The sequence below is a fragment of the Lingula anatina genome, chromosome 2 (genome assembly GCF_051362555.1).
Source record: "Lingula anatina isolate TDL-2025a chromosome 2, LinAna3.0, whole genome shotgun sequence".
NCBI lineage: Eukaryota > Metazoa > Brachiopoda > Lingulata > Lingulida > Lingulidae > Lingula > Lingula anatina.
In genome coordinates, this window is record NC_141768.1 from 8,668,585 (window position 1) to 8,687,542 (window position 18,958).

General features: G+C 32.3%; 2 protein-coding genes and 1 long non-coding RNA gene across 3 annotated transcripts; 2 read left to right on the forward strand and 1 right to left on the reverse strand.

Moving 5' to 3' along the window:
• Nucleotides 1-32: 32 nt before the first annotated feature.
• LOC106168335 (26S proteasome non-ATPase regulatory subunit 12) lies at nt 33-5,434 on the reverse strand. Its single transcript, XM_013547365.3, has 11 exons — nt 5,249-5,434; nt 4,390-4,449; nt 4,068-4,196; nt 3,686-3,793; nt 3,149-3,253; nt 2,694-2,843; nt 2,258-2,392; nt 1,780-1,892; nt 1,360-1,537; nt 865-942; nt 33-560 (listed from the first exon to the last, which is right to left on the reverse strand). Exons 1-11 carry the CDS (start codon nt 5,342-5,344, stop codon nt 351-353), a joined length of 1,362 nt encoding a protein of 453 aa, XP_013402819.2. The 5' UTR covers nt 5,345-5,434; the 3' UTR covers nt 33-350.
• A 137-nt stretch (nt 5,435-5,571) lies between these two features.
• Nucleotides 5,572-12,008, forward strand: LOC106168058 (cytoplasmic phosphatidylinositol transfer protein 1-like). Its single transcript, XM_087005277.1, has 3 exons — nt 5,572-5,730; nt 6,184-6,332; nt 8,922-12,008. The coding sequence occupies exons 1-3, from the start codon at nt 5,683-5,685 to the stop codon at nt 9,016-9,018; spliced, it is 294 nt and encodes a 97-aa protein (XP_086861403.1). The 5' UTR covers nt 5,572-5,682; the 3' UTR covers nt 9,019-12,008.
• Nucleotides 12,009-12,158: 150 nt separating this feature from the next.
• On the forward strand, nt 12,159-18,956 carry LOC147763374 (uncharacterized). Its single transcript, XR_015332961.1, has 3 exons — nt 12,159-15,627; nt 16,221-16,292; nt 17,055-18,956. It is a non-coding gene; the product is annotated as an uncharacterized LOC147763374 (long non-coding RNA).
• The last annotated feature ends 2 nt before the right edge of the window (nt 18,957-18,958 follow it).

Consider the following 18,958-nt stretch of genomic DNA (forward strand, 5'->3'; position numbering starts at 1 on the left):
TCATCTCTCAACATCTCCTTCACACAGATGTGTAAAATTTTCAGTAAGCTCTTAGCATACATCTTTATTTTCAGGTTCAATCAATAATGTTTGAACATTTTCATTTAAATGTGTGGAGTAATCTTGTAGTCATATTCAGTCACATTATACAATAATGGAATTCTTCAAAGTCTAAACAGCAGAAAACTGAAATGTGTGATAGTTTTCTGTTTTTGAATATGAAATGTGACATGAATATGCAAATCCACTTCACATGCAAAATAATGTGTACATTTGTGTACCTTCCCAATTGGCAATGTCCTGACATTTAAAGGTAATAAATGTTTTCAATTACCAAACTGGGGTTTCAATCATTGTAATTTGTAAACCATTTCTTCCTTTGTTATAAGATGTGTTGCTTTATTAACCAGCTGCATTAGAGAGTTTATATTCATGGCCCAGTCATTTAGAATGTCATTAGGATCCTTGGCAGAGACGAAGTGGACTATACCAGCAAGGCGGTCTATTTTGGCTTGAACAGTTTTGTTCACCACTAAATTGGACAAAAACTCTTCAGTTTCCTAAAAAGTAAAAAATTTGAAGTAATGTTAATGTTTGTAAAAAAAAAAAGTTTAATTCATAAGATGGTTTACAGTTCTGTTTACCAACAGTGATCTGAAATAACCTTGAAGTCGTATGAATAATATATTTCATGGATCCAGTGATGTTTAAATCAAGAAAAACATGAAAACTATAAAATAAACTAATGCACAAATTTAGTAATTCACATGGAAATGCCATCTTTGCACTTACAAAAAATCCATGAAATCTTAATTAAATATGACAAGTAAAAAAAGTAAAGCCTAGATTTAATCCAAAACTTACTGCTTCAGTAAGATCCAATAACTCTGCCATTCGCTTCATATTTATTCTCGTGTAATACTTTGCCATCACACGAATGTTCTGAAACAAACAAAATTCTGAAATTAAACAATTTCTATAGGGTATGTTCATCTACTTACTGACAAATATTATTTCATCTCTAATGTAATCTTCATGAAGTACTATGACAGAAAATAGTGAATATCAATTTTTAAAGGACCTCAAAAATTCATTGAACACAAAAATGTATCATAAAAAATATAGAAAGAATATCAGAAACTTAATGGTAGACAAATACAGCATTGAGGTAGTAATAAAGAACATTTAACTGTTTTCCACACTATATGCCATATACTATTTACAGACACTCATAATGCAGTCTGGGCTTCATTTTCAAGAAAATAAAATATATCAGAGAAAAATAAATTTTCATAAAAAAAATATCAAAAAGTCTTGATCAAGGTTTAATACAATGACCATGATATCACAAATACTCACATGCTCTACCACTCGTTTCTTGAGATCATCCCATCTTTTTACACCAGCTTCTGTGTTGGTATTGAAGACATCTGTAGCTGTGCTCCCTGGGGATCCAAACTTTAGTTCACCCTCAAATGCTGCACAAAGCTGTCTCCAGTTCATTATCTCCGGAGTAGTGAAATTTTTCAACAGTTCCCTGCACAAAGATTTGATGAAAACATCAAGCCAAATGCTTCATACAATAAAACAATCATGTTACTCACTACACATAAGACCAAAAATATGACAACAACATGTCTTGGGTATATATATTTGGGTATATATGTTACTAATAGTATCCATAATCAACAATCTGACTTAGTATACAATTTATTTATGGTCAACCTTGATTAAGTATAAATTCAAAGCCATCTTGCTTTTACCTGTTGACCTTCTTACCTATATTTTGGAATCTCTTCCAGATTTTTATCCTCATAAACTCTGAAGGTGTAGTCAGATTGTTCATTATCATATGGAGCTAGTACAAGGTACAGGACCACACATTTCAGGGCCTGGGGATAACAAAAGGGCAAACTTATGATTATCAACTCATTAGGTGTTGGAGATATAAAAAATATCCCTTCTGTTTCAGAATCATAAATGGGAGATATTAAGCGGTAAAAAATAGCAAAACATTCCCTCATAAAAATGTGTATCTCTTTAGATAGTATTAGAGTATCAATTTAAAATATAATGATTAGTGACTGATTTTGTAACCCTTCTTAGAAATCTATGTCTTTTAATACTATATTTACCTGGATGGGCAAACCAGGAATAGTTATCTTTTTCCCTTTTAACAAGTCAAACAAGAAATGGTTCTAATAAATAATCATACGGATATGTCAAGTTTCAAAACATTTTTCATTGATACACTTACCTCTTTCATCTTTTCTTTATCTTCTTTAATGCTTGGGGTATCATAAATAGCTCTGAAATGTTTGCATGTTGCAAGATAGGACCCCTCGTGCTGATCTACAGCTATCATAAGTTGGTAGTACTTCAACTTCAGTTCCTACAATGGATACAGCAGAGGATTTAACTTGATTTTGCTACTCTCATAACTATAAACACATTCACTTGAGAAATTTGCAGATGAACATCTATCATCACTTGAGAAATTTGCAGATGAACATCTATCAATGCTGATGAGTTATAACTTCTTTATTTCTCATTACAAACGAAAGCAAAAGTGATGGAATAAACAACAGAAATAAAACCTAGATATCAGTATAACTTGTCTATGTTTTATAAAAATACTGATATCACAATACTGACAGATTTAAACAATATTACCAACCTAAAAAAGTACCTACCTCCATTCCTTCTTCATCAAAGATCTTTGTAGCAATCTTTTTGCTGATAATCTGTGTTCTAATATAGTCCTTTTTAGCCAAACATAACCTCATCTGTTCAAGGATAAACTCCACTTTCTCTTTCTTCTCCATGGAACCAAATGTTTCCACCTATAATAAGAAAAATAAGCTTGTATTACTGATGTTAATTCAGCCAGTATGTATAAGATTAAAAAGTAAGGTCAGTATGCTTCCCATAGTGGTGAAACCTGCAAGAGAGGTGCTTATCCCTGGTTTCTGGAGTATTAAGATATTTCTGTTTCACAAATTACTTCCCAACAAACCATGTTGGTGCAAATATTCAGAAAAAAATGAAACATCATATTTCATAATCTGTAGTTTATATTTAAACAAATGCTTGTTATACTAAGTTTTTAGAAGTTTGTTTACATCTATATTTCTGTTGACAAGCTTACCTGCAATTCCTGGAGAATACTTGCAGCTTCTGTAATGTTTCCTTCATCTTCTTTTATCTTGGCAAGTGTTCTTGTTAGTCTGGCTCTTTCAATTTCTACATATATCTACACAAGTAAATCAACAAATCATTAAAACAAAATCTCATGAAATAAAATGAAAAAATGACATAAAAAGAAATTATTTTATGGCATTCTAGTGAAGTCACAATGAAGTCGGACATTTATTGAAAGACAGAGGTAGGTTTTATTAGCCAGAAATAGCAAAAGATGTTTCAGATTATATTAATGATTGGCTGAGTTGTTGAGCTCAAAACACAAACTTCAGATTGTGGAGAGCTTTGCTCTGTTTCTTCTTCTTTTTAACAAGAACTTGTCTGCATGGACTATCTAACAACACAAGATACAAAAGTAGGGATATTAATATATTTGCAATTACAAACCATTTCACCAGATATGCCTAAGCATACCCTACTCCCAATCAGTCAGCAAGAACTACTGGGAAAACTACTATGCGCTTTTCAATAATTTCAATCTTACTTTGCCAGCTGTAACAGTCCTTAGTGTATCAATAAGTTTAAGTTTGGTCTCCATATCAGGGGTCTGTTCAACATAACTGCAGGCCTCTTGAACCATCTTAGTCACAGCCTGAAATATAAAACCCAACATTTTCTTAATAGTCATGAATATAAACATTACCAATGTTGTAAAATGTGATTATTTACAATGAGCCATGTTACATAATTCTTGGCACCATCCTTAATTACATCAAGGCAATTACTACAATCTTTTACAGGCAATCAAGCATAAATCAAACCAAAGGTTTTATTAAGAGCAATAACAGTATTACTAGTAACTGCATCTCTTTGTGCAGTATATTTCATGTATGTTTTTTTCTTTATAATGTTAATCTTTTACTTACCTGTTTCATTTGTCCCCGCTTTTTTGTTAACAACACAATATTTTCATTTAGGGCACTCCAGTCTTTCTGATCAAAACACATCTTTACAATGCCAACCAAAATCTTGGCAGTTGAATGATAATCAGCAGCCTAAAATAGTTTCAAAATAAAATGAGCACACAGAAAAAAAAATTGGAGAGAAGCCACTATTTCATTCATAGTTCTTTACAGAAATAACGATTTGTACTCTAAAAAATATGATGTTTATTATATTAAAACAATTATCACCATAATTATTATTATCATTATTACTAAATGAGTGCAACTGACAAATAACACTCACTGTCCTTGTCATTTTCTCTAGTCCAAGAAGTATATCTATGGCTTCAGTTAACTTCCCTGCCTGAAATATATAATGCAATTATGGATTTATTGGCATTGTACTAATTTCACAAAATGACTGAAAAACAATATTCATTTGCATTCCAAAAGCACAGGAAACATATAATTACTTCTAACAGACCTGGCAACCAATAAAATAACACACACAAACACACACACACATATATATATATATATTATGCCAAAAGAGGTACATCTGTTTACAAATAATTAAAATCAGCAAATTTGTAAGTTTTTTTTCTACACATATTTAAATAATATTAATAAAAGAATTTAGAAACAACTATAACTATTAATACTATATAATATAATATATTTATATATTTTATATAATAGGGTAGTAAAAACAAGAGGTTGACATTGGGAATGCTTTTGATCTTGCTCTCCAAATGCACAGTTGTGCAAATAGCCAGTTTCCACACTGAAAAAGTTCCATCAAGATTTTACCATCATTTCTCCGAAATATGCGTATTTTAAAAATTCAAATGATTATTTTAGTATCTCTGTTGGAACAAAGTTTTAATTAAAATTTCATTATGATTTGACAGTTATCAGTAGAATACACACTTCTGAGGCATTCCTATTTGGAACTTTACATATTTTGGTAAAAATACAGATAATCTAACTTTGAACAGTAGCCATCATCACAGTTCACTAAAATTCCAATTCAATGAGTGATGCCATGATGAGTGACTTGCTTTTTTGGAAGCCTTAACAAAGAGGTAACAACCAACCGTAAAATGACAAATTTCATAAAAACGTGAAAGCTGAAATTGTGTCATTGGCCATAAGTTCCTAACCTTTGCGAGTTTTTCACACTCGGGAAGTTTTTGCTCCACAGTGGAGCTGTAATCAACTTCCATCTTCTGGATACGTCCATCGCCGGTGTCCGCCATGTTGTCTGTGTTAGAAACGATCTCCAAAGTAAAGTCTCATTCTCAGTACCTTTGATCTTGGTACGTTTTACTAAGAACGAGGTTATAAACATCATTTAATTTATATTTTAACTACTCTTTTGATTACATCAACAGAGATGATATTAAAACCATAAGATATATTTTATCAACTTGAAAAATTATATACTTATTTGAGTACATTGTAAAACTCATGCTCGCGAGAAATTTTTGACCTTTACCTTTGACCTTGACCTCTGGTATTGATATCCTGAACACATGCCACACGCGAGTGTGGTTGTAGATAGAAGTTTGCTTTCAGAGAGACTAAACAGTGAGAGATGTTACTGAAAGAGTACCGAGTATGTATGCCACTCACTGTGGAAGAGGTATGTCTTTACAAATGGTCAAAAATGCATTGTAAATGCCGTTGTTATGTTGCAAATCGGTACACTCAAAGCACAGGACATCAAGTTGTACCGTAATTTGTGCTGGACATTGCATGATGTCCATTGGCATTGTCAACATAATAACTTTCATCAAGTCACAATTACACTGCTACGTTAATGATCAGATAATAGAGCAATCATTTTACCCAAAATTATAAATTACTCAAACTTTTGTATTAAAAAAATTGGATATCACAAAAATCTCTGAGCGCTGATAGTACTGCAGATATCTTGTTCAAAAATATGTAGATTTTTAGTTTCCGTCTTGATTAATTAGGGGGTGGGGCAATTAAAAATATTCCGTCTCTTATCAAAAGGAAGGCGCAGGGTAGGTATGAGAAGGGATCTTTCAGTTCTATCAAATTCCCTTAAATACTTATATTGATTTTTCAGTATCGTATTGGGCAGCTATATATGATAACTAAGCACAGTCATGAACAAAGTGAAAAAGGTGAAGGTGTAGAAGTGGTCAGAAATGAACCTTGTGAAGATACCAATTATGGAACTGGACAGTATACAGAGAAAAGAGTCTATCTGAACAGGTAAGTAAATAGCCAGTTGCTCTGTTGCTTAGATGAAATACAGTTTAATAAAGACATCAAACAATGGGCATTATAGACCTTTATTTATATAGTTAATCTTTTATTATTATTATTATTATTTTTTTTTGGATATTTTAACACTTCATATAATCACCAATGCACAGCATATCCAAAACAGTTGAAAAAACTACAAGATAGAAACCTGTGTGTAATTGTTAGTTTCTTAAGGTGTTGGAGACTTATGGATTTCCCTTAAAATATGGTGAAAATTAGTAAAAAAAAAAAAAGTGTATGGATTGTAATTTATTCAAAGGTATTTGATATGGTATGCCTTGGTGATTAAGGAAATTTGGTCATATTTATTTAAAAATTCATTTTATGCTCTATAATGGTTGTAAAGTATGAATTTTTACACTGTATACTGATTATTATTGCACTTTGAATATTTCAAATAATGTGCCAATAGAAAAAATTATTTTTCTTTTTTCTTTTTTTGATAAATGAAAAGGGTAACGCATCAAACCACTGTGTTTGGTTTTTCATATAAGAATTAAAACATCATCTCTGTAGGTAAGCAGCCATGTCAGGTTTCAAATGGCATTTATAGCCTTTATTATTGACACCTTCATACATGGCTTATTAACTTCAAAATTCCAAAAGAGATATTTTGTAGATTACTAGTAAATACTTTCCTTGATAAATGCCATTTACAGAAGTAAGAATCTGAAAACAGCTTTGCAGTTTTCTCTTTGCTTGTGCACTTAAAGTAATTGTTCTGCATCATGTATGAGTAGAAGGGAGTGCTAATATCTGCAGGTGATTTTTCTGCATTTCTGTAAATGTCACTTTAAATTTGTCCTTGCATTTATGTGTGTTATTGAATTAGAAAAAGGGATGGATTTCAAACCCAGATACAGAAAATACATCTTAATAAGTGCACTGTATAATTTCGCCTATGCGGTCATTTAGTAGTTATCAAGTGTGGTTCATCTTTTTTCCAAAAGCAAAAATAAATCATTTTTGAAAAAATAGTTTGTTTCCTATTTCATGATGTTTTAGAGTAAAATTATACTATTCTATATTATATTATATTCTATATATTATACAGAATTAGCTCTGAAACCCATCTGTTTTCAAATATTTTCCTAAATTCCTAGAGATGTTTATTACCAATGAAGCCCTCAAACTCTGGGTTTTCATGAGCAGACTCTAGGTCAGGCTAGTCATGAATAGAAGATACTTGCTTGACCTTTCTTCAGGTGAATTCCAAATGCACTTACATTGCTCAAAGGATAGTAAACATTGTTGATGATTATCTGCAAGCATTGAGAGTAAATGTGCAATTTTTCATCACCGATTTTCACATTAATGGAGCTTTAATGAATCGTCTGCCTGAGGGTGATTAGTAAAAGGACTGTATACATACAATTAAACTCAAAACCAGCCTCTTAAATGTTGAAACATATTGATTTCTCTGGTAGGGATCTTAATAAGCTAAATCACAGATTAATCCTGTAAATGGAAATATTAGTGCTGGAAGTGTATTGTAATAATGTTCTTATATCTTTTTTGCTAAAAGCAGTCTAACAGGTACTAATTGATTGTGACGAAACTCGTTTTATAGATTTTTTTACTTTCCCAATAGTGGATTCATGTAAAAGTTTTATGTGATGGCTTAATTCTGGGATGACTGTCTTTATGAATAAATTTTCACCTGATTTATACTGTATTGTATATGAATTGGAATAGATAGAAAATGCATACCATCAGTAAAGACTGGCAAATATCTGTGATATTTTGGGTTGAAAGGTTATTTGATTTACCTATTTCAATTATTTGATAATTCTGTCAATAAAATGCCACCTGTCAACAAATTTGACTCCCAGACATGTTTCATTGTCATTGAACTGAGAGCCTATGTATTGAATTGGCATTTGTTTCATAATCATAAAAAAATGTATGCAGTGTATATTGAAAAATATTTTGAATGCAGTATACCGTTGTATTTTATATTGCAACGTTGTTTCAGGAGGGCCTAGATGTAAATGTGAGAAAAGAGAAATATATCCGCAGGCAGCTTGTAAATTCAGGTTTCCTGGCAGCACACTTCTCATAGTTATCAAAGACAAGTGGAGTGTTCTAAACACCTGTGCTTATTAGAAGTACAAGGGCAGGTTTCCGCCTGCTGAATCTTGCTGTGATAATGTCTTATTGAACAGGATTTTTGGTCTCATACATGTGTAGTTAACAGATTTTATACCCTAGGTAATAGATATATTTGTGTTGTGTATTTTGAGATACCTGTGGGAGGCATTGCAGTGGTGGCAAAAATTTGATGCATATAGAGGTATTACATGTGGGCATTTAGGTTTTACTTGATCTTTATCAAATGTAATTTTTTATTCAATAAGTGAAAAATTTTGAAAAGAATTTTTTTTGTTAAAAAGTATGATCAAGACCTAACAATTCATACCTTAATTGCAAGTTTTTTCTTTCAGAAAAAAAAAGAAAACGTTTGAATTCAAATAGCTTTACCAAGGAAAAAGCTCATCTTTCATTATATCTTGTATTTTTCCCTTTCAATTCCAGCCGCCTGCCAAGCTGGGTGCGGGCCCTCATTCCTAATATCTTTTATATCACTGAAAAAGCATGGAATTTCTACCCTTACACCAGGACAGGTAGGTAGTGGAAGCAGCAAAAATATTTTTGTTTCTTTTTAGTGAGGAGGACCCAATAAATTACAGCCTTAACCTTTAGCTCTCAATTGCTTAGGGTGCTTTACATTGCTTGTTATCTTTGTAGAGTGAATACTGTTGTGTTCTGCTTGATTTAACAAAAATATGTAAGTTCTAACTCCCAGGAACAGAAATAGTGTTTGTGAACCTCTGCATTTTAACTTCTAAGTCATGCTTTTAAGCATTGGAATATTGATCCCTAATTCATCCCCTGACCACTTAATTTAGGCATTACAGGAAGATTGCAGAGAGTTGCTTCCTGAGCCAAAAGAACTTAAAAATTGCTCATAAATTTTTTCACTGTTTTAAAAATGAGATATCTCAGGCTAATAATAACAAAGTTTATACAACCACTGTATACATATGATAAAAAACACATAAAATTGAAATTGTTTTTATCATCTCTGGTTGAAGAAATAATTAGCATAAGGCATTAATATGTTATTAGTGGGCAATGACATATAGTTAGTAGTCTACTCAGACATAGGAAGAGACTCATCTGCTAGTTGCACAGACATTTAATCTGGCATTGTGTTATAAAGAGCCCTGAAATAAGTATAAGAAACTGGCTGCATTTCATTAGTTCATATGTTGTAAAAATTGTTTGTTTTTTTTTGCAAAGCTCATACACAAGCATGTTGAAAGATTCAAAGTGGCTGAAAAAGTTTTCTAAATGGAAGAAAAGAGAATGTTGTTAAATCTTTTTATCCTTGATTTATCAATGATTTGCTTTAAGGCTGATTTAGTTGAGAAATTCTGTTGATAAGCTTTAAGATTTATAATGACTGGCGGTGTTGAATGTATCATTTATTTGGAAGACCTACTGGATAGCATCACTTTGTGTACAGTATGCATGTGCTTTGAGTTGATAATTTCCTCATTTTTTAAAAATCATTTTAAATAAATGGCTCTGCTGCTTTTTATAAACTGCTTGGAAAGACAAGTAAAATGTGTATCTGTTTGATTACATTGGAGACCAAAATAGCATCAAATCTGCAATATGTTATCTGTGGGAAACCCAAACGAATGGCAACATAGTCTGAACATTGTGTATTTCGGTGTCATAGCAAAGGTGAGCTTTATAAAGGTGCTTTTCCAAAACAAGCCTGTTCCACAAGTTCACATGAAGATACATGATCCCTTATAACTTGGAATTCCAGGAAATTTGATTCCGTGTTGAGTGCGAGAAGAATTTCCTGTTATCTGACAGTATTCAAAGATGGTTGTTTTGATAACAGTTTTGACCCTAGAAATTTCAGCTGATTAATCTTCAAGTATAAGCTTAGAATAAGAATTTATATTATAATAAAGTGGCATACTGAATGAAATGAAAGCAGCAAATTGAACTCACTTTCTGTCTGCTCTTTGCAATACATTCTAACCCATCTACTAGGTTTTTTTTTGTGAATGACCTATCATCTTCACATGAGTGTAATCATTTTTTGGTATCCACATTCAACCACATATTGTAAAATTAATGCAACCCATGAGGCTTCATTAAACAAAGATAGCACAGTATGAACCAAGAGGCCTAAAATGAGGCTTCCTGCACTGCGTGAGATCATATGAGACTAGGAAATGTTAAAAAAATTTGTGAGTTTGGGCTAACCTTTAAGCCATTAGGGTGAAACTCTATGCAGCGGGAATGTCATCTTACAAAGCATGGAAAAGTTACACGCAAAACATGCATGAGTATGTACTGTTGTGCAAAAGATTGTAATTTCACAGAACTTTAGGGGACCAGTAAGTGAGAATATTTTCCTTATCAGCTTAAATACTGCAGAAACAAACATTGTCATGTTGAGATAAAGCATTTGCATCAGAAGTACAGAGAGGTGAATTTGTTAACTCAAGCTGATGGTATAACTGAGGCATTTTTTGGTGAAATCTGTATTATTGATTTCAAATATAGAACAGCTCTAAACTCTATTTATTGCCTGTTTAATCACAACAATAAGTACTACCAGGAAATTTCTTGTAAGGCTTAAATTTCTTCTGATCTTATCAGTCAAATGTTAAAAAATGCATTTGTTTATGGAACATAATAACTAGGGGCTCACATATCCTAAACAAAAAGTGTTAAAACCAAACACTGGTACCAGAGTCGCCCTAGTCATCCATCATGTCAATTTTATAATAACATCCTACATTGTTACTGAATAACATTGGGAAACTGATCACTTATCTTAAATCAATTTTGAAAGTAGCAAAACTGATAATTAACGTTTGACCACTCTTTGTGCACATGCAAATAGGATAAATAGGATAAATAAAGCAACAAAAAGGGAGGTTGTGCTCTAAAATCATTTATCCTACTGCTTTGAAATTAAGATAAGAATTTCACATAAAAGAAACGAGGGGGGAGCTATTTTGAGAAATTAAGACCTATAAAATGTATCCAATTCACTAAGAAAAAACAACTAGAAAAATATCCATGGGTAAATCACACTGCACTTCTAAGTCCACCATTATTATTTACCCTTCTCTCCTCCAAATCCCATGAAATCTCACGTGAATATACATTAAACCACTACAATTATTTATTTATTTATTTATTTATTTATTTATTTATTTATTTATTTATTTATTTATTTATTTATATTCATTTGGTCTAGTATTAAAAGAGACCTACCTGGATGTTCTTTTACCTTTAACTGCACTTAAGAATATTTTGGTTGATATTATTTATATTTGTGTAACCTTTGAGTTGGAAGTTCAAAAATCTATTGCCCTACCCAAGTCACTTGTCAGGTAAGGTTCACTCCTATGGAACTATAAGGAATGCACTTTTTATGTTGGCCATATTCCCACTAAATTATTATATATGATGATGTATAGGGTAGTATGATAGATACATGTCAAGCAATAATTAGCATTATAAAGTAGTTTATGGGTGGAATTGCATTTAAGTGTCTGCTTCCTGTAGTTATGCAACTTTTCCCCCCCCCCAAAAAATAAAATAAATAAATAAATAAATAAATAAATAAATAATAAAAAATAATAATAATAATGATAATAATAATTATTATGAGAACTATAATTGTAATTTTAAATTCCAGTTTTAAAGAAGAGAATATTACAAAAGAACAAATTATATGTTATGGTAATGATTCGATCTTTTTAATGGGTAAAAATTATATAACTTTCAGATACATAATTTTATAATCACAAAAATTGTATTTCTTTATAGCATTTGTGGTGCTTTGACTGCATAGGTTGGAACTGTGCAGTAGCTAGCCTGCTTCTTAATTTTGTTGCTACCACTCAACAAGAATGTTCTAACTCTAAGAAATTATGACTTAAAAACAGAGTTTCTGTAAAATTCACAACTGTCCCCCATTGAAAAAATCAAGGAATTACCATTTTTCATACAACAGAACCTTTAGTACATATGGAGGCTGTGGCTTGTAGAAATTCTAAGGTTGTGGTTATGAAAGTTGGTATGAAAATACATATAGCCAGCTGCTATTGAAACACAGATGCTCTGTAGATCTAACGATCTTGTTGATATGGATTGTTACCTTTGCAGACTTACAATAATCATGGTATGGTTGTATTTACTGTGCCATACAGAAGGAAGAGTAAGTCAGGGTGATTGACAACTTTGCTTGTCGAATTCAAGCATATCATCAGTGCAATGGTGGTCATTTGGAACAAGTTCTGTAAAGAATGCACCCTTTGAGTAAGAGACATCAAATTTCAAAATCAATGTTTTTTTAAAATTATTATTATATCAGCTTCCAGGACATGTAATCTTGTCTTTGTTTCTCGTCTCAGTAATAGATCAGTAATATATGTATAGATATATATAATGGGTTCCATCTAATTTGAGACACCCTGTACTTGGTTATTGTAGCAAGGTGGCATATTATTTGATCAGTGTATTATTGGTATTGCTCTTTTTCCTGAATGTGAACATTTGTATATTGTTTCCTCTTTACCTACTCTGCATGCAAGTTACATCTGTTTTGTATCTGCAGTTTAATAGTGGCATTCATAAAAAGCATGACTTGTCATGAAATTTGAACATTAATTCAAGCACAGCATTGCGATTTTGCTTAATAATAGATAATGTGAACATGTAGTTTGCAGTAGTTTTCCAAAGTCAGACCAATTATACTGCAGCATGGAAAATATCTATATATTTAAAAATTTTTTTTAACAATAAATAATTGAACTGATTAACTCTGATTTGGAAAATGAAAACTACTTCATTTCCCTTTTATTGCTGATTTTTGAAAAAAGATCTTGAGTGCCTTTCTGAAAGAAAAGATATGCATGCCAATCCTCATTGTTGGGTATCCATGGTACCCAATTGAGGTTTTGTAATACTAGTGTCATTTCTTTAAGGTTGCTGGGGAATTGTGGTCAGGAAGAAATCTCATAGGGATGTGATAATTAGAGATTTGGGTGATGCTTGAGACATTAGAGGGAAAAGCATCAAACTGATTATATTCTCTGCTGGCAGGGGAGGTTTCAAAGAATTGGACACATGTAAAGATTGATGACTTATTTAGTTATATGTGACATGAAGTCATTATCATCCTTAAAACATTTTTACAGTAACTTTTAAGGGTGTGTTGTGTCACACATGTGATCAAACCTGTAAGAGGTATAGCTGAAGATGTTATATATCATGTTATATTTCCAAATAAAGCATGTAACATGTTGCAAAGTAAGTTAGCATACATGACCCAAGTTTATTTTGAAGACGACAGTTTGTGGATGTTGAAACATTTGACTGAAGCTTATGCAAAGATAATATGCATTTTTGCTTGCAATTAAGAAAAAAATGCAATTAAAATTTGTAATTAAAAATTAACATTTAAACATGTCAGTTGTAAAAGTGAGAAATTTGTTAGCATGTGAGTAGGAAAGTGGGAAGATTGTTAACAATGCAAAAACCTCTAAAATGTTGACTCAGCAGCTGATTATTTTGATATTGTATTTTACCTAGTTCCATTATCCGAAACCAGTAAAATGTGCTCAATAATAACTAAAGAAGACTTAGAAATGACCAAAAAATTGCAGTGGGTTATAAATACTGCATGGTTTTCTACAGTTTAATGATGATGATAGGGGAATTAACAACTGCATAATGTGTAAATGCATGCATGCTAGTGACTGTGTCACTCAAGAGTCGTAGGTCCCATTCACAACAAAGTTGAACTGCAAACTAACAGATCAGCGGATCATGTATGGCCAACCCACATGAAAGCTTGCCGCATAATTCCCTGTTAGACCCTGGATAGATTCCCAGGAGGATTATGTGGCAATTAAACTTTCCATTAGGTCGGCCATATTTGACTCTGTTATGCTATGGATCATCTCTGTTGTGACTGTTCTCATATATTACTTACACACATATTTCCCATCTTTTTGACACAGATCATTCTGAACACCTTTTTTTTACATTACGTGCCACTGGATTTTTTCTTTCCTTTTTGCTACTGGAGCATGTAAATGGACAGAAATATGCACTACCACATTGTCACAACATTGAACCCTTTACATTGTTAGCACTCCATTAAGACTGCATAAAAACCTTAAATTGGATAACCAGTCCATTAAGAGTACTTGCTACAATATTTCTTTTCATGTTTTATTGATTTTTTTTATTGTTTGTCTTGGGAGATGGCAGTAAAAGCATGACAGTGAGAATGTGTTGAAATCATCTGTGGTAAGGCCAGTGTAGGAAAATGAGTCTGGAAGCATGACATGGTTCAATGTGGGCAAAGTTCTGTCTGAATGATGTGAGAGTTTCTTATCGAAATAAAAGTGGCATCTATACAGCATTACTTTGCAGAACAACTCATTTCAGTATTTAGACTTTGGTGGCTGAATATCAGTAGTAACTTCTTGACTATTATTAAGCCCATTTCAAATTATACAATAATGAACATGAACCATTAATTTTTTGCACACTGCTCTGTGTACAGCTTGTGGCATTTAAGATGTTAACATGGAGTTTCATGACTTTACCCTTAGGGTCCCCAAGTTTGTCCTTAAGATTTCCATTGCAAGCTGTAAAATGTATTTTTAAAGATCTTTTTTCTGTACTGAGTATATTAAAACTCAGTGTGTTTTAAAAGTTCAGCAATATGTGGAAAGATAACATGATTACTATTCTAGATGAGATTTTAGGATATTCATAATGGAAGTTAACTTGCTTATGAGCTTTTTATGTTCCTCGTCTCAGTGGTTTCTGGGAGAAATATAGCTTATTTTTTAAAAACAATTATTGGTGTTTAGTTTTTTATGCTGCAGTCTTATTATTATAAATAAAACTTGTAGTTATTTCTATTTACTTCAAGGTTTATACTTAAAGGTACAAGTTTAAAATGTTTAATTAGTTTCTTATGGATAAATACTTTGTGTCTAGACATTCTAAGGATTGAATTAAAAGAAAGTGATTGTCATAAGTTGTTTCTTTAAAGGAGAGATTGTCATACTTTGTTTCTTTAAAGGATTGATTGTCATAATTTGTTTCTTTAAAGGATTTGATTAAAAGAAAGTGATTGATATAATTTTCTTTTTCATGATGTACCTCAGAATATACGGTAAGTACCTACTTTTTATATTATAAATGCAAATGCCTAGCAACCAGCTTTTGCGCAGTCAACACCAATAAAATCTTGTTTAGGGATGAAGTTACACCCCATACCGATTGCTATCTCACCTCAAAATAGAACGGTGTTAAATTGATGATTAAAGCTTTCAGTTGCCTATGCTTATACATTGCAACAATAATATATATACAGCGATATTTTATATTTACGAGGTTTTTAAAATTGATTTAAATGAGCACAAAGATAGTTGCATTATTGAATAATTATGTGTAGGAAAAACTTTTTCGGTATCTGGATGGGTTACAATATCCTTAAGAAAGGATCTTTTTGTCAAAATTCACAACAGTAATCTCACTAGAGTTGACAATTCAAATCATTGCCACTAAACCCAAACAAATACCACCATATTAATAGTAAAGTAATAGCATAACTTAAAAAATAAAATCAAAGGGAATTGTTTCATATTTTTTCCCCAAAAATTATTTTGAACCCGTATTTTCTGCTTTCTTTGCTAAACTTAACCTTCTGTTGTTTTTGCTTTAATTAGTATATTACAGGAATGAAAATCAATGCTTATTTTCCAGTGCTCTTTTGTACCAAGATTTTCAATATACATTGAAACCCGTTATGAAAACAATAATGGAAGCTCAGAAAATGTAAGTTATTGATTTTTTTTTTGCATTTTATAATAAACCTGTACTTCACAGAATTTTCTCAAATTGATACTGTCATTTAATTTTAATGATTAGAGCCCAGCTTAGATAAAGTTTTAATGAAAATGTATGTATTTCTTTCCTTAAACTGATCTGAATGCAACAGTAACACTGAATGAAAAATGTATTTATCTTGTAAATTGTAGACATGGATATTTCTGGCTTAAAGTTCTATTATTGATGATTTTGAAACTATAAAGGCTCAAGTTTATTGTGCTTTAGAATAAACTAATTAATTGCCGTTGGTGTTATAAGGCACAGAAGTGAGATTTGAAGTTTGTGGGATTCCATGAGATTTTGATACTTCCGGAGATATTCAGTAATTGTGTAATGTTTAAGCAGTCTAATCAATAGTAACTACAACTGTCAACATGTTTTTTTCCTTTGTTTTTGGGTGTAGTCAACGAAGCAGCAGCAGTGTTCTCCTTTTTTTATTTTTATTTTTATATAAGCTCAAACAGGGCAAATGGGAAAGGCAATGTTGGTAGATTATAACAATCATAACAATGAACTTGCAAACAAGATTGTGAAGCTGTCCTTGGAAGTGGGTGCGTTGTGAAATAATGTTGCAAAATTCGCAAAATTATCAGGCACATGCAAACGAAATTTTATTTTTGGAAAAATGAAAAAAAAGGGGTTAAAATTACAACATGCAAAGCTGATGGGCCCAAACATTTGCTAAATGATTTATCTTTTTTTTTCTAGTGTTTGGGTCTCTCCCAAGAAGACCTTGATGTCAGAGAAGTTGAACATCTTGACATTGCATATGATCCTTTACCTGAGAAGTATTACAAAGAGGAAGAGGTAGGTAATTTAGGACTGTTGTGCTCAGTTACAGATTTCAGAAAGACTTCATTAGCACATTGATAAATGCATAAATTATCTTGGTTGAATAAGAGGATTCTAGAGTATGTGGCTCCGAGTTAACTCAGATTGGTTTTAATCATGAATTATTATATTTACTTTGAAAATGTGATTGCTAATTTGATTCAAAAGTTTGTCTTCAAAGAATTTTTTTTCAATGTAATATGTGTCTTCAGAGGATATTTTTAGTGTTGGAATTTAATGAAGTTCTGGTCTGTAGCTTAAAAAAAATTGCCAGTGTGTTTCCATAAGTTTTATATAGAAAAACAACTGACTTGCTTCAGCAGAATCTACAATTATTCTGCTTTTTTCAAAAAGAGTCAGAATAATACTATATGTAAATTGTATGAAATAAGTAATCTTTTGGAGAAGCATCTGAAATATTATGAAGGATTGCGTGTAGTAGACAGAAGCCCTGACAACCATTGTTTCCTGCAGTGCCAGAAAACCTCAGGTCAGATTACCATGGCATTGTTATAATTGCCTTTAGTAAAGACGTTCATTATGTTGCCAAGATATGTCAGAAAGTCATTTTTCATATCTCAAATTTGCATTGTTAAAGTTTGGGTGCATTGGGCTCTTCGATTAGCTCAATTAAGGCCAATCTAAATCCCTAGAGAACGTCCAAAAAAGAGCTCTTTGCATTATATGCCCTGAACTTACATATAATGAAACAATGAATGTCACTGAACTCCCCACCTTAAAATCTTTTTGTTGTAAATTGTGCCAAAAAAATGTTTAATGAAATCCAATTACCTGCACATAGACTGGGTTCCCATCCCTAGATCGATCTAACAGGATCGGTCCATCTACACGGGGTCCCTTGCGAAATTGCTTTCAGCCCAAGCGTCTTAGATGTCTGGGATGCCCGCTAAGGCCCCTATTTCACACAGACCACGAATCCCACGAATCGCCAAGAATTGAAAAATTTTAGGATTCGTGAGGATTCGTGAGATTTTGCCAATTTTCTGGTCTAATTCGACATGCTCATGGTTCAGTTACGATACAGGTACGATAGTGTTACGAATATTCGTGGGATTCGGCTGGAATCGTGAGAATTTGCCAATTTTCTGGTCTAATTCGACACGCTCTACTATTCAGTTACAATACAGGTGCGATAGCGTTACGAATATTTGTGGGATTCGGCTGGAATCGCACGAATATTGTCCAGAAATTCACTACGATTTTTTGGAATCGGGAGTTCGTGGCCAAATCTTTGAACAGCTTAAATTTTTTGCCACGAATTCCCGATTGATCAAGAATTGCAAGAACTGACTACGATTATATACGAATCTGTTTAGAACTTCACGAACTGATTACGATTCAACCACGAATCCTGAAATTTTCAATTCCTGGCGATTCGTGGGATTCGTGGTCTGTGTGAAATAGGGGCATCAAAGTTTTTGCCACCAATTCCTGTTGGTCACGAAGTGCAAGAACTGACTACGAATATATACGAATCTGTTAAGAACTTCGCGAGCTGATTTTGATTCAACCATGAATTGTGAAATTTGTCAATTCCTGGTCATTCGTGGGATTCGTGGTCTGTGTGAAATAGGGGCATTAAGCTGCTAAATGAAAGTTAATTACCCCTATCAGTCTCAGCAGGTGTGACAGACATCTAAGCCACCCAAGTTAATTGCAATGTACCAATGAACTGTGTTTATGAACTTTTTGCTTTTAAAGGTATGACAAACAATATATTTTAGTCATATTTTTTCCCTTCAATATTTATTTTAAAAGTA

What these genes read in the sequence shown, in the direction of transcription:
- LOC106168335 (XM_013547365.3), bottom strand. Translation starts at nt 5,344, where the DNA reads ATGGCGGACACCGGCGATGGACGTATCCAGAAGATGGAAGTTGATTAC. An exon ending in TTGATGAAGAAGGAATGGAG is followed by an intron (nt 2,393 to 2,693) that starts GTAGGTACTTTT and finishes TATCCATTGTAG; the next exon opens with GAACTGAAGTTGAAGTACTA. An exon ending in ATAAAGAAAAGATGAAAGAG is followed by an intron (nt 1,893 to 2,257) that starts GTAAGTGTATCA and finishes TGTTATCCCCAG; the next exon opens with GCCCTGAAATGTGTGGTCCT.
- LOC106168058 (XM_087005277.1), top strand. Translation starts at nt 5,683, where the DNA reads ATGTTACTGAAAGAGTACCGAGTATGTATGCCACTCACTGTGGAAGAG. An exon ending in TGCCACTCACTGTGGAAGAG is followed by an intron (nt 5,731 to 6,183) that starts GTATGTCTTTAC and finishes TTGATTTTTCAG; the next exon opens with TATCGTATTGGGCAGCTATA. An exon ending in AAAAGAGTCTATCTGAACAG is followed by an intron (nt 6,333 to 8,921) that starts GTAAGTAAATAG and finishes TTTCAATTCCAG; the next exon opens with CCGCCTGCCAAGCTGGGTGC.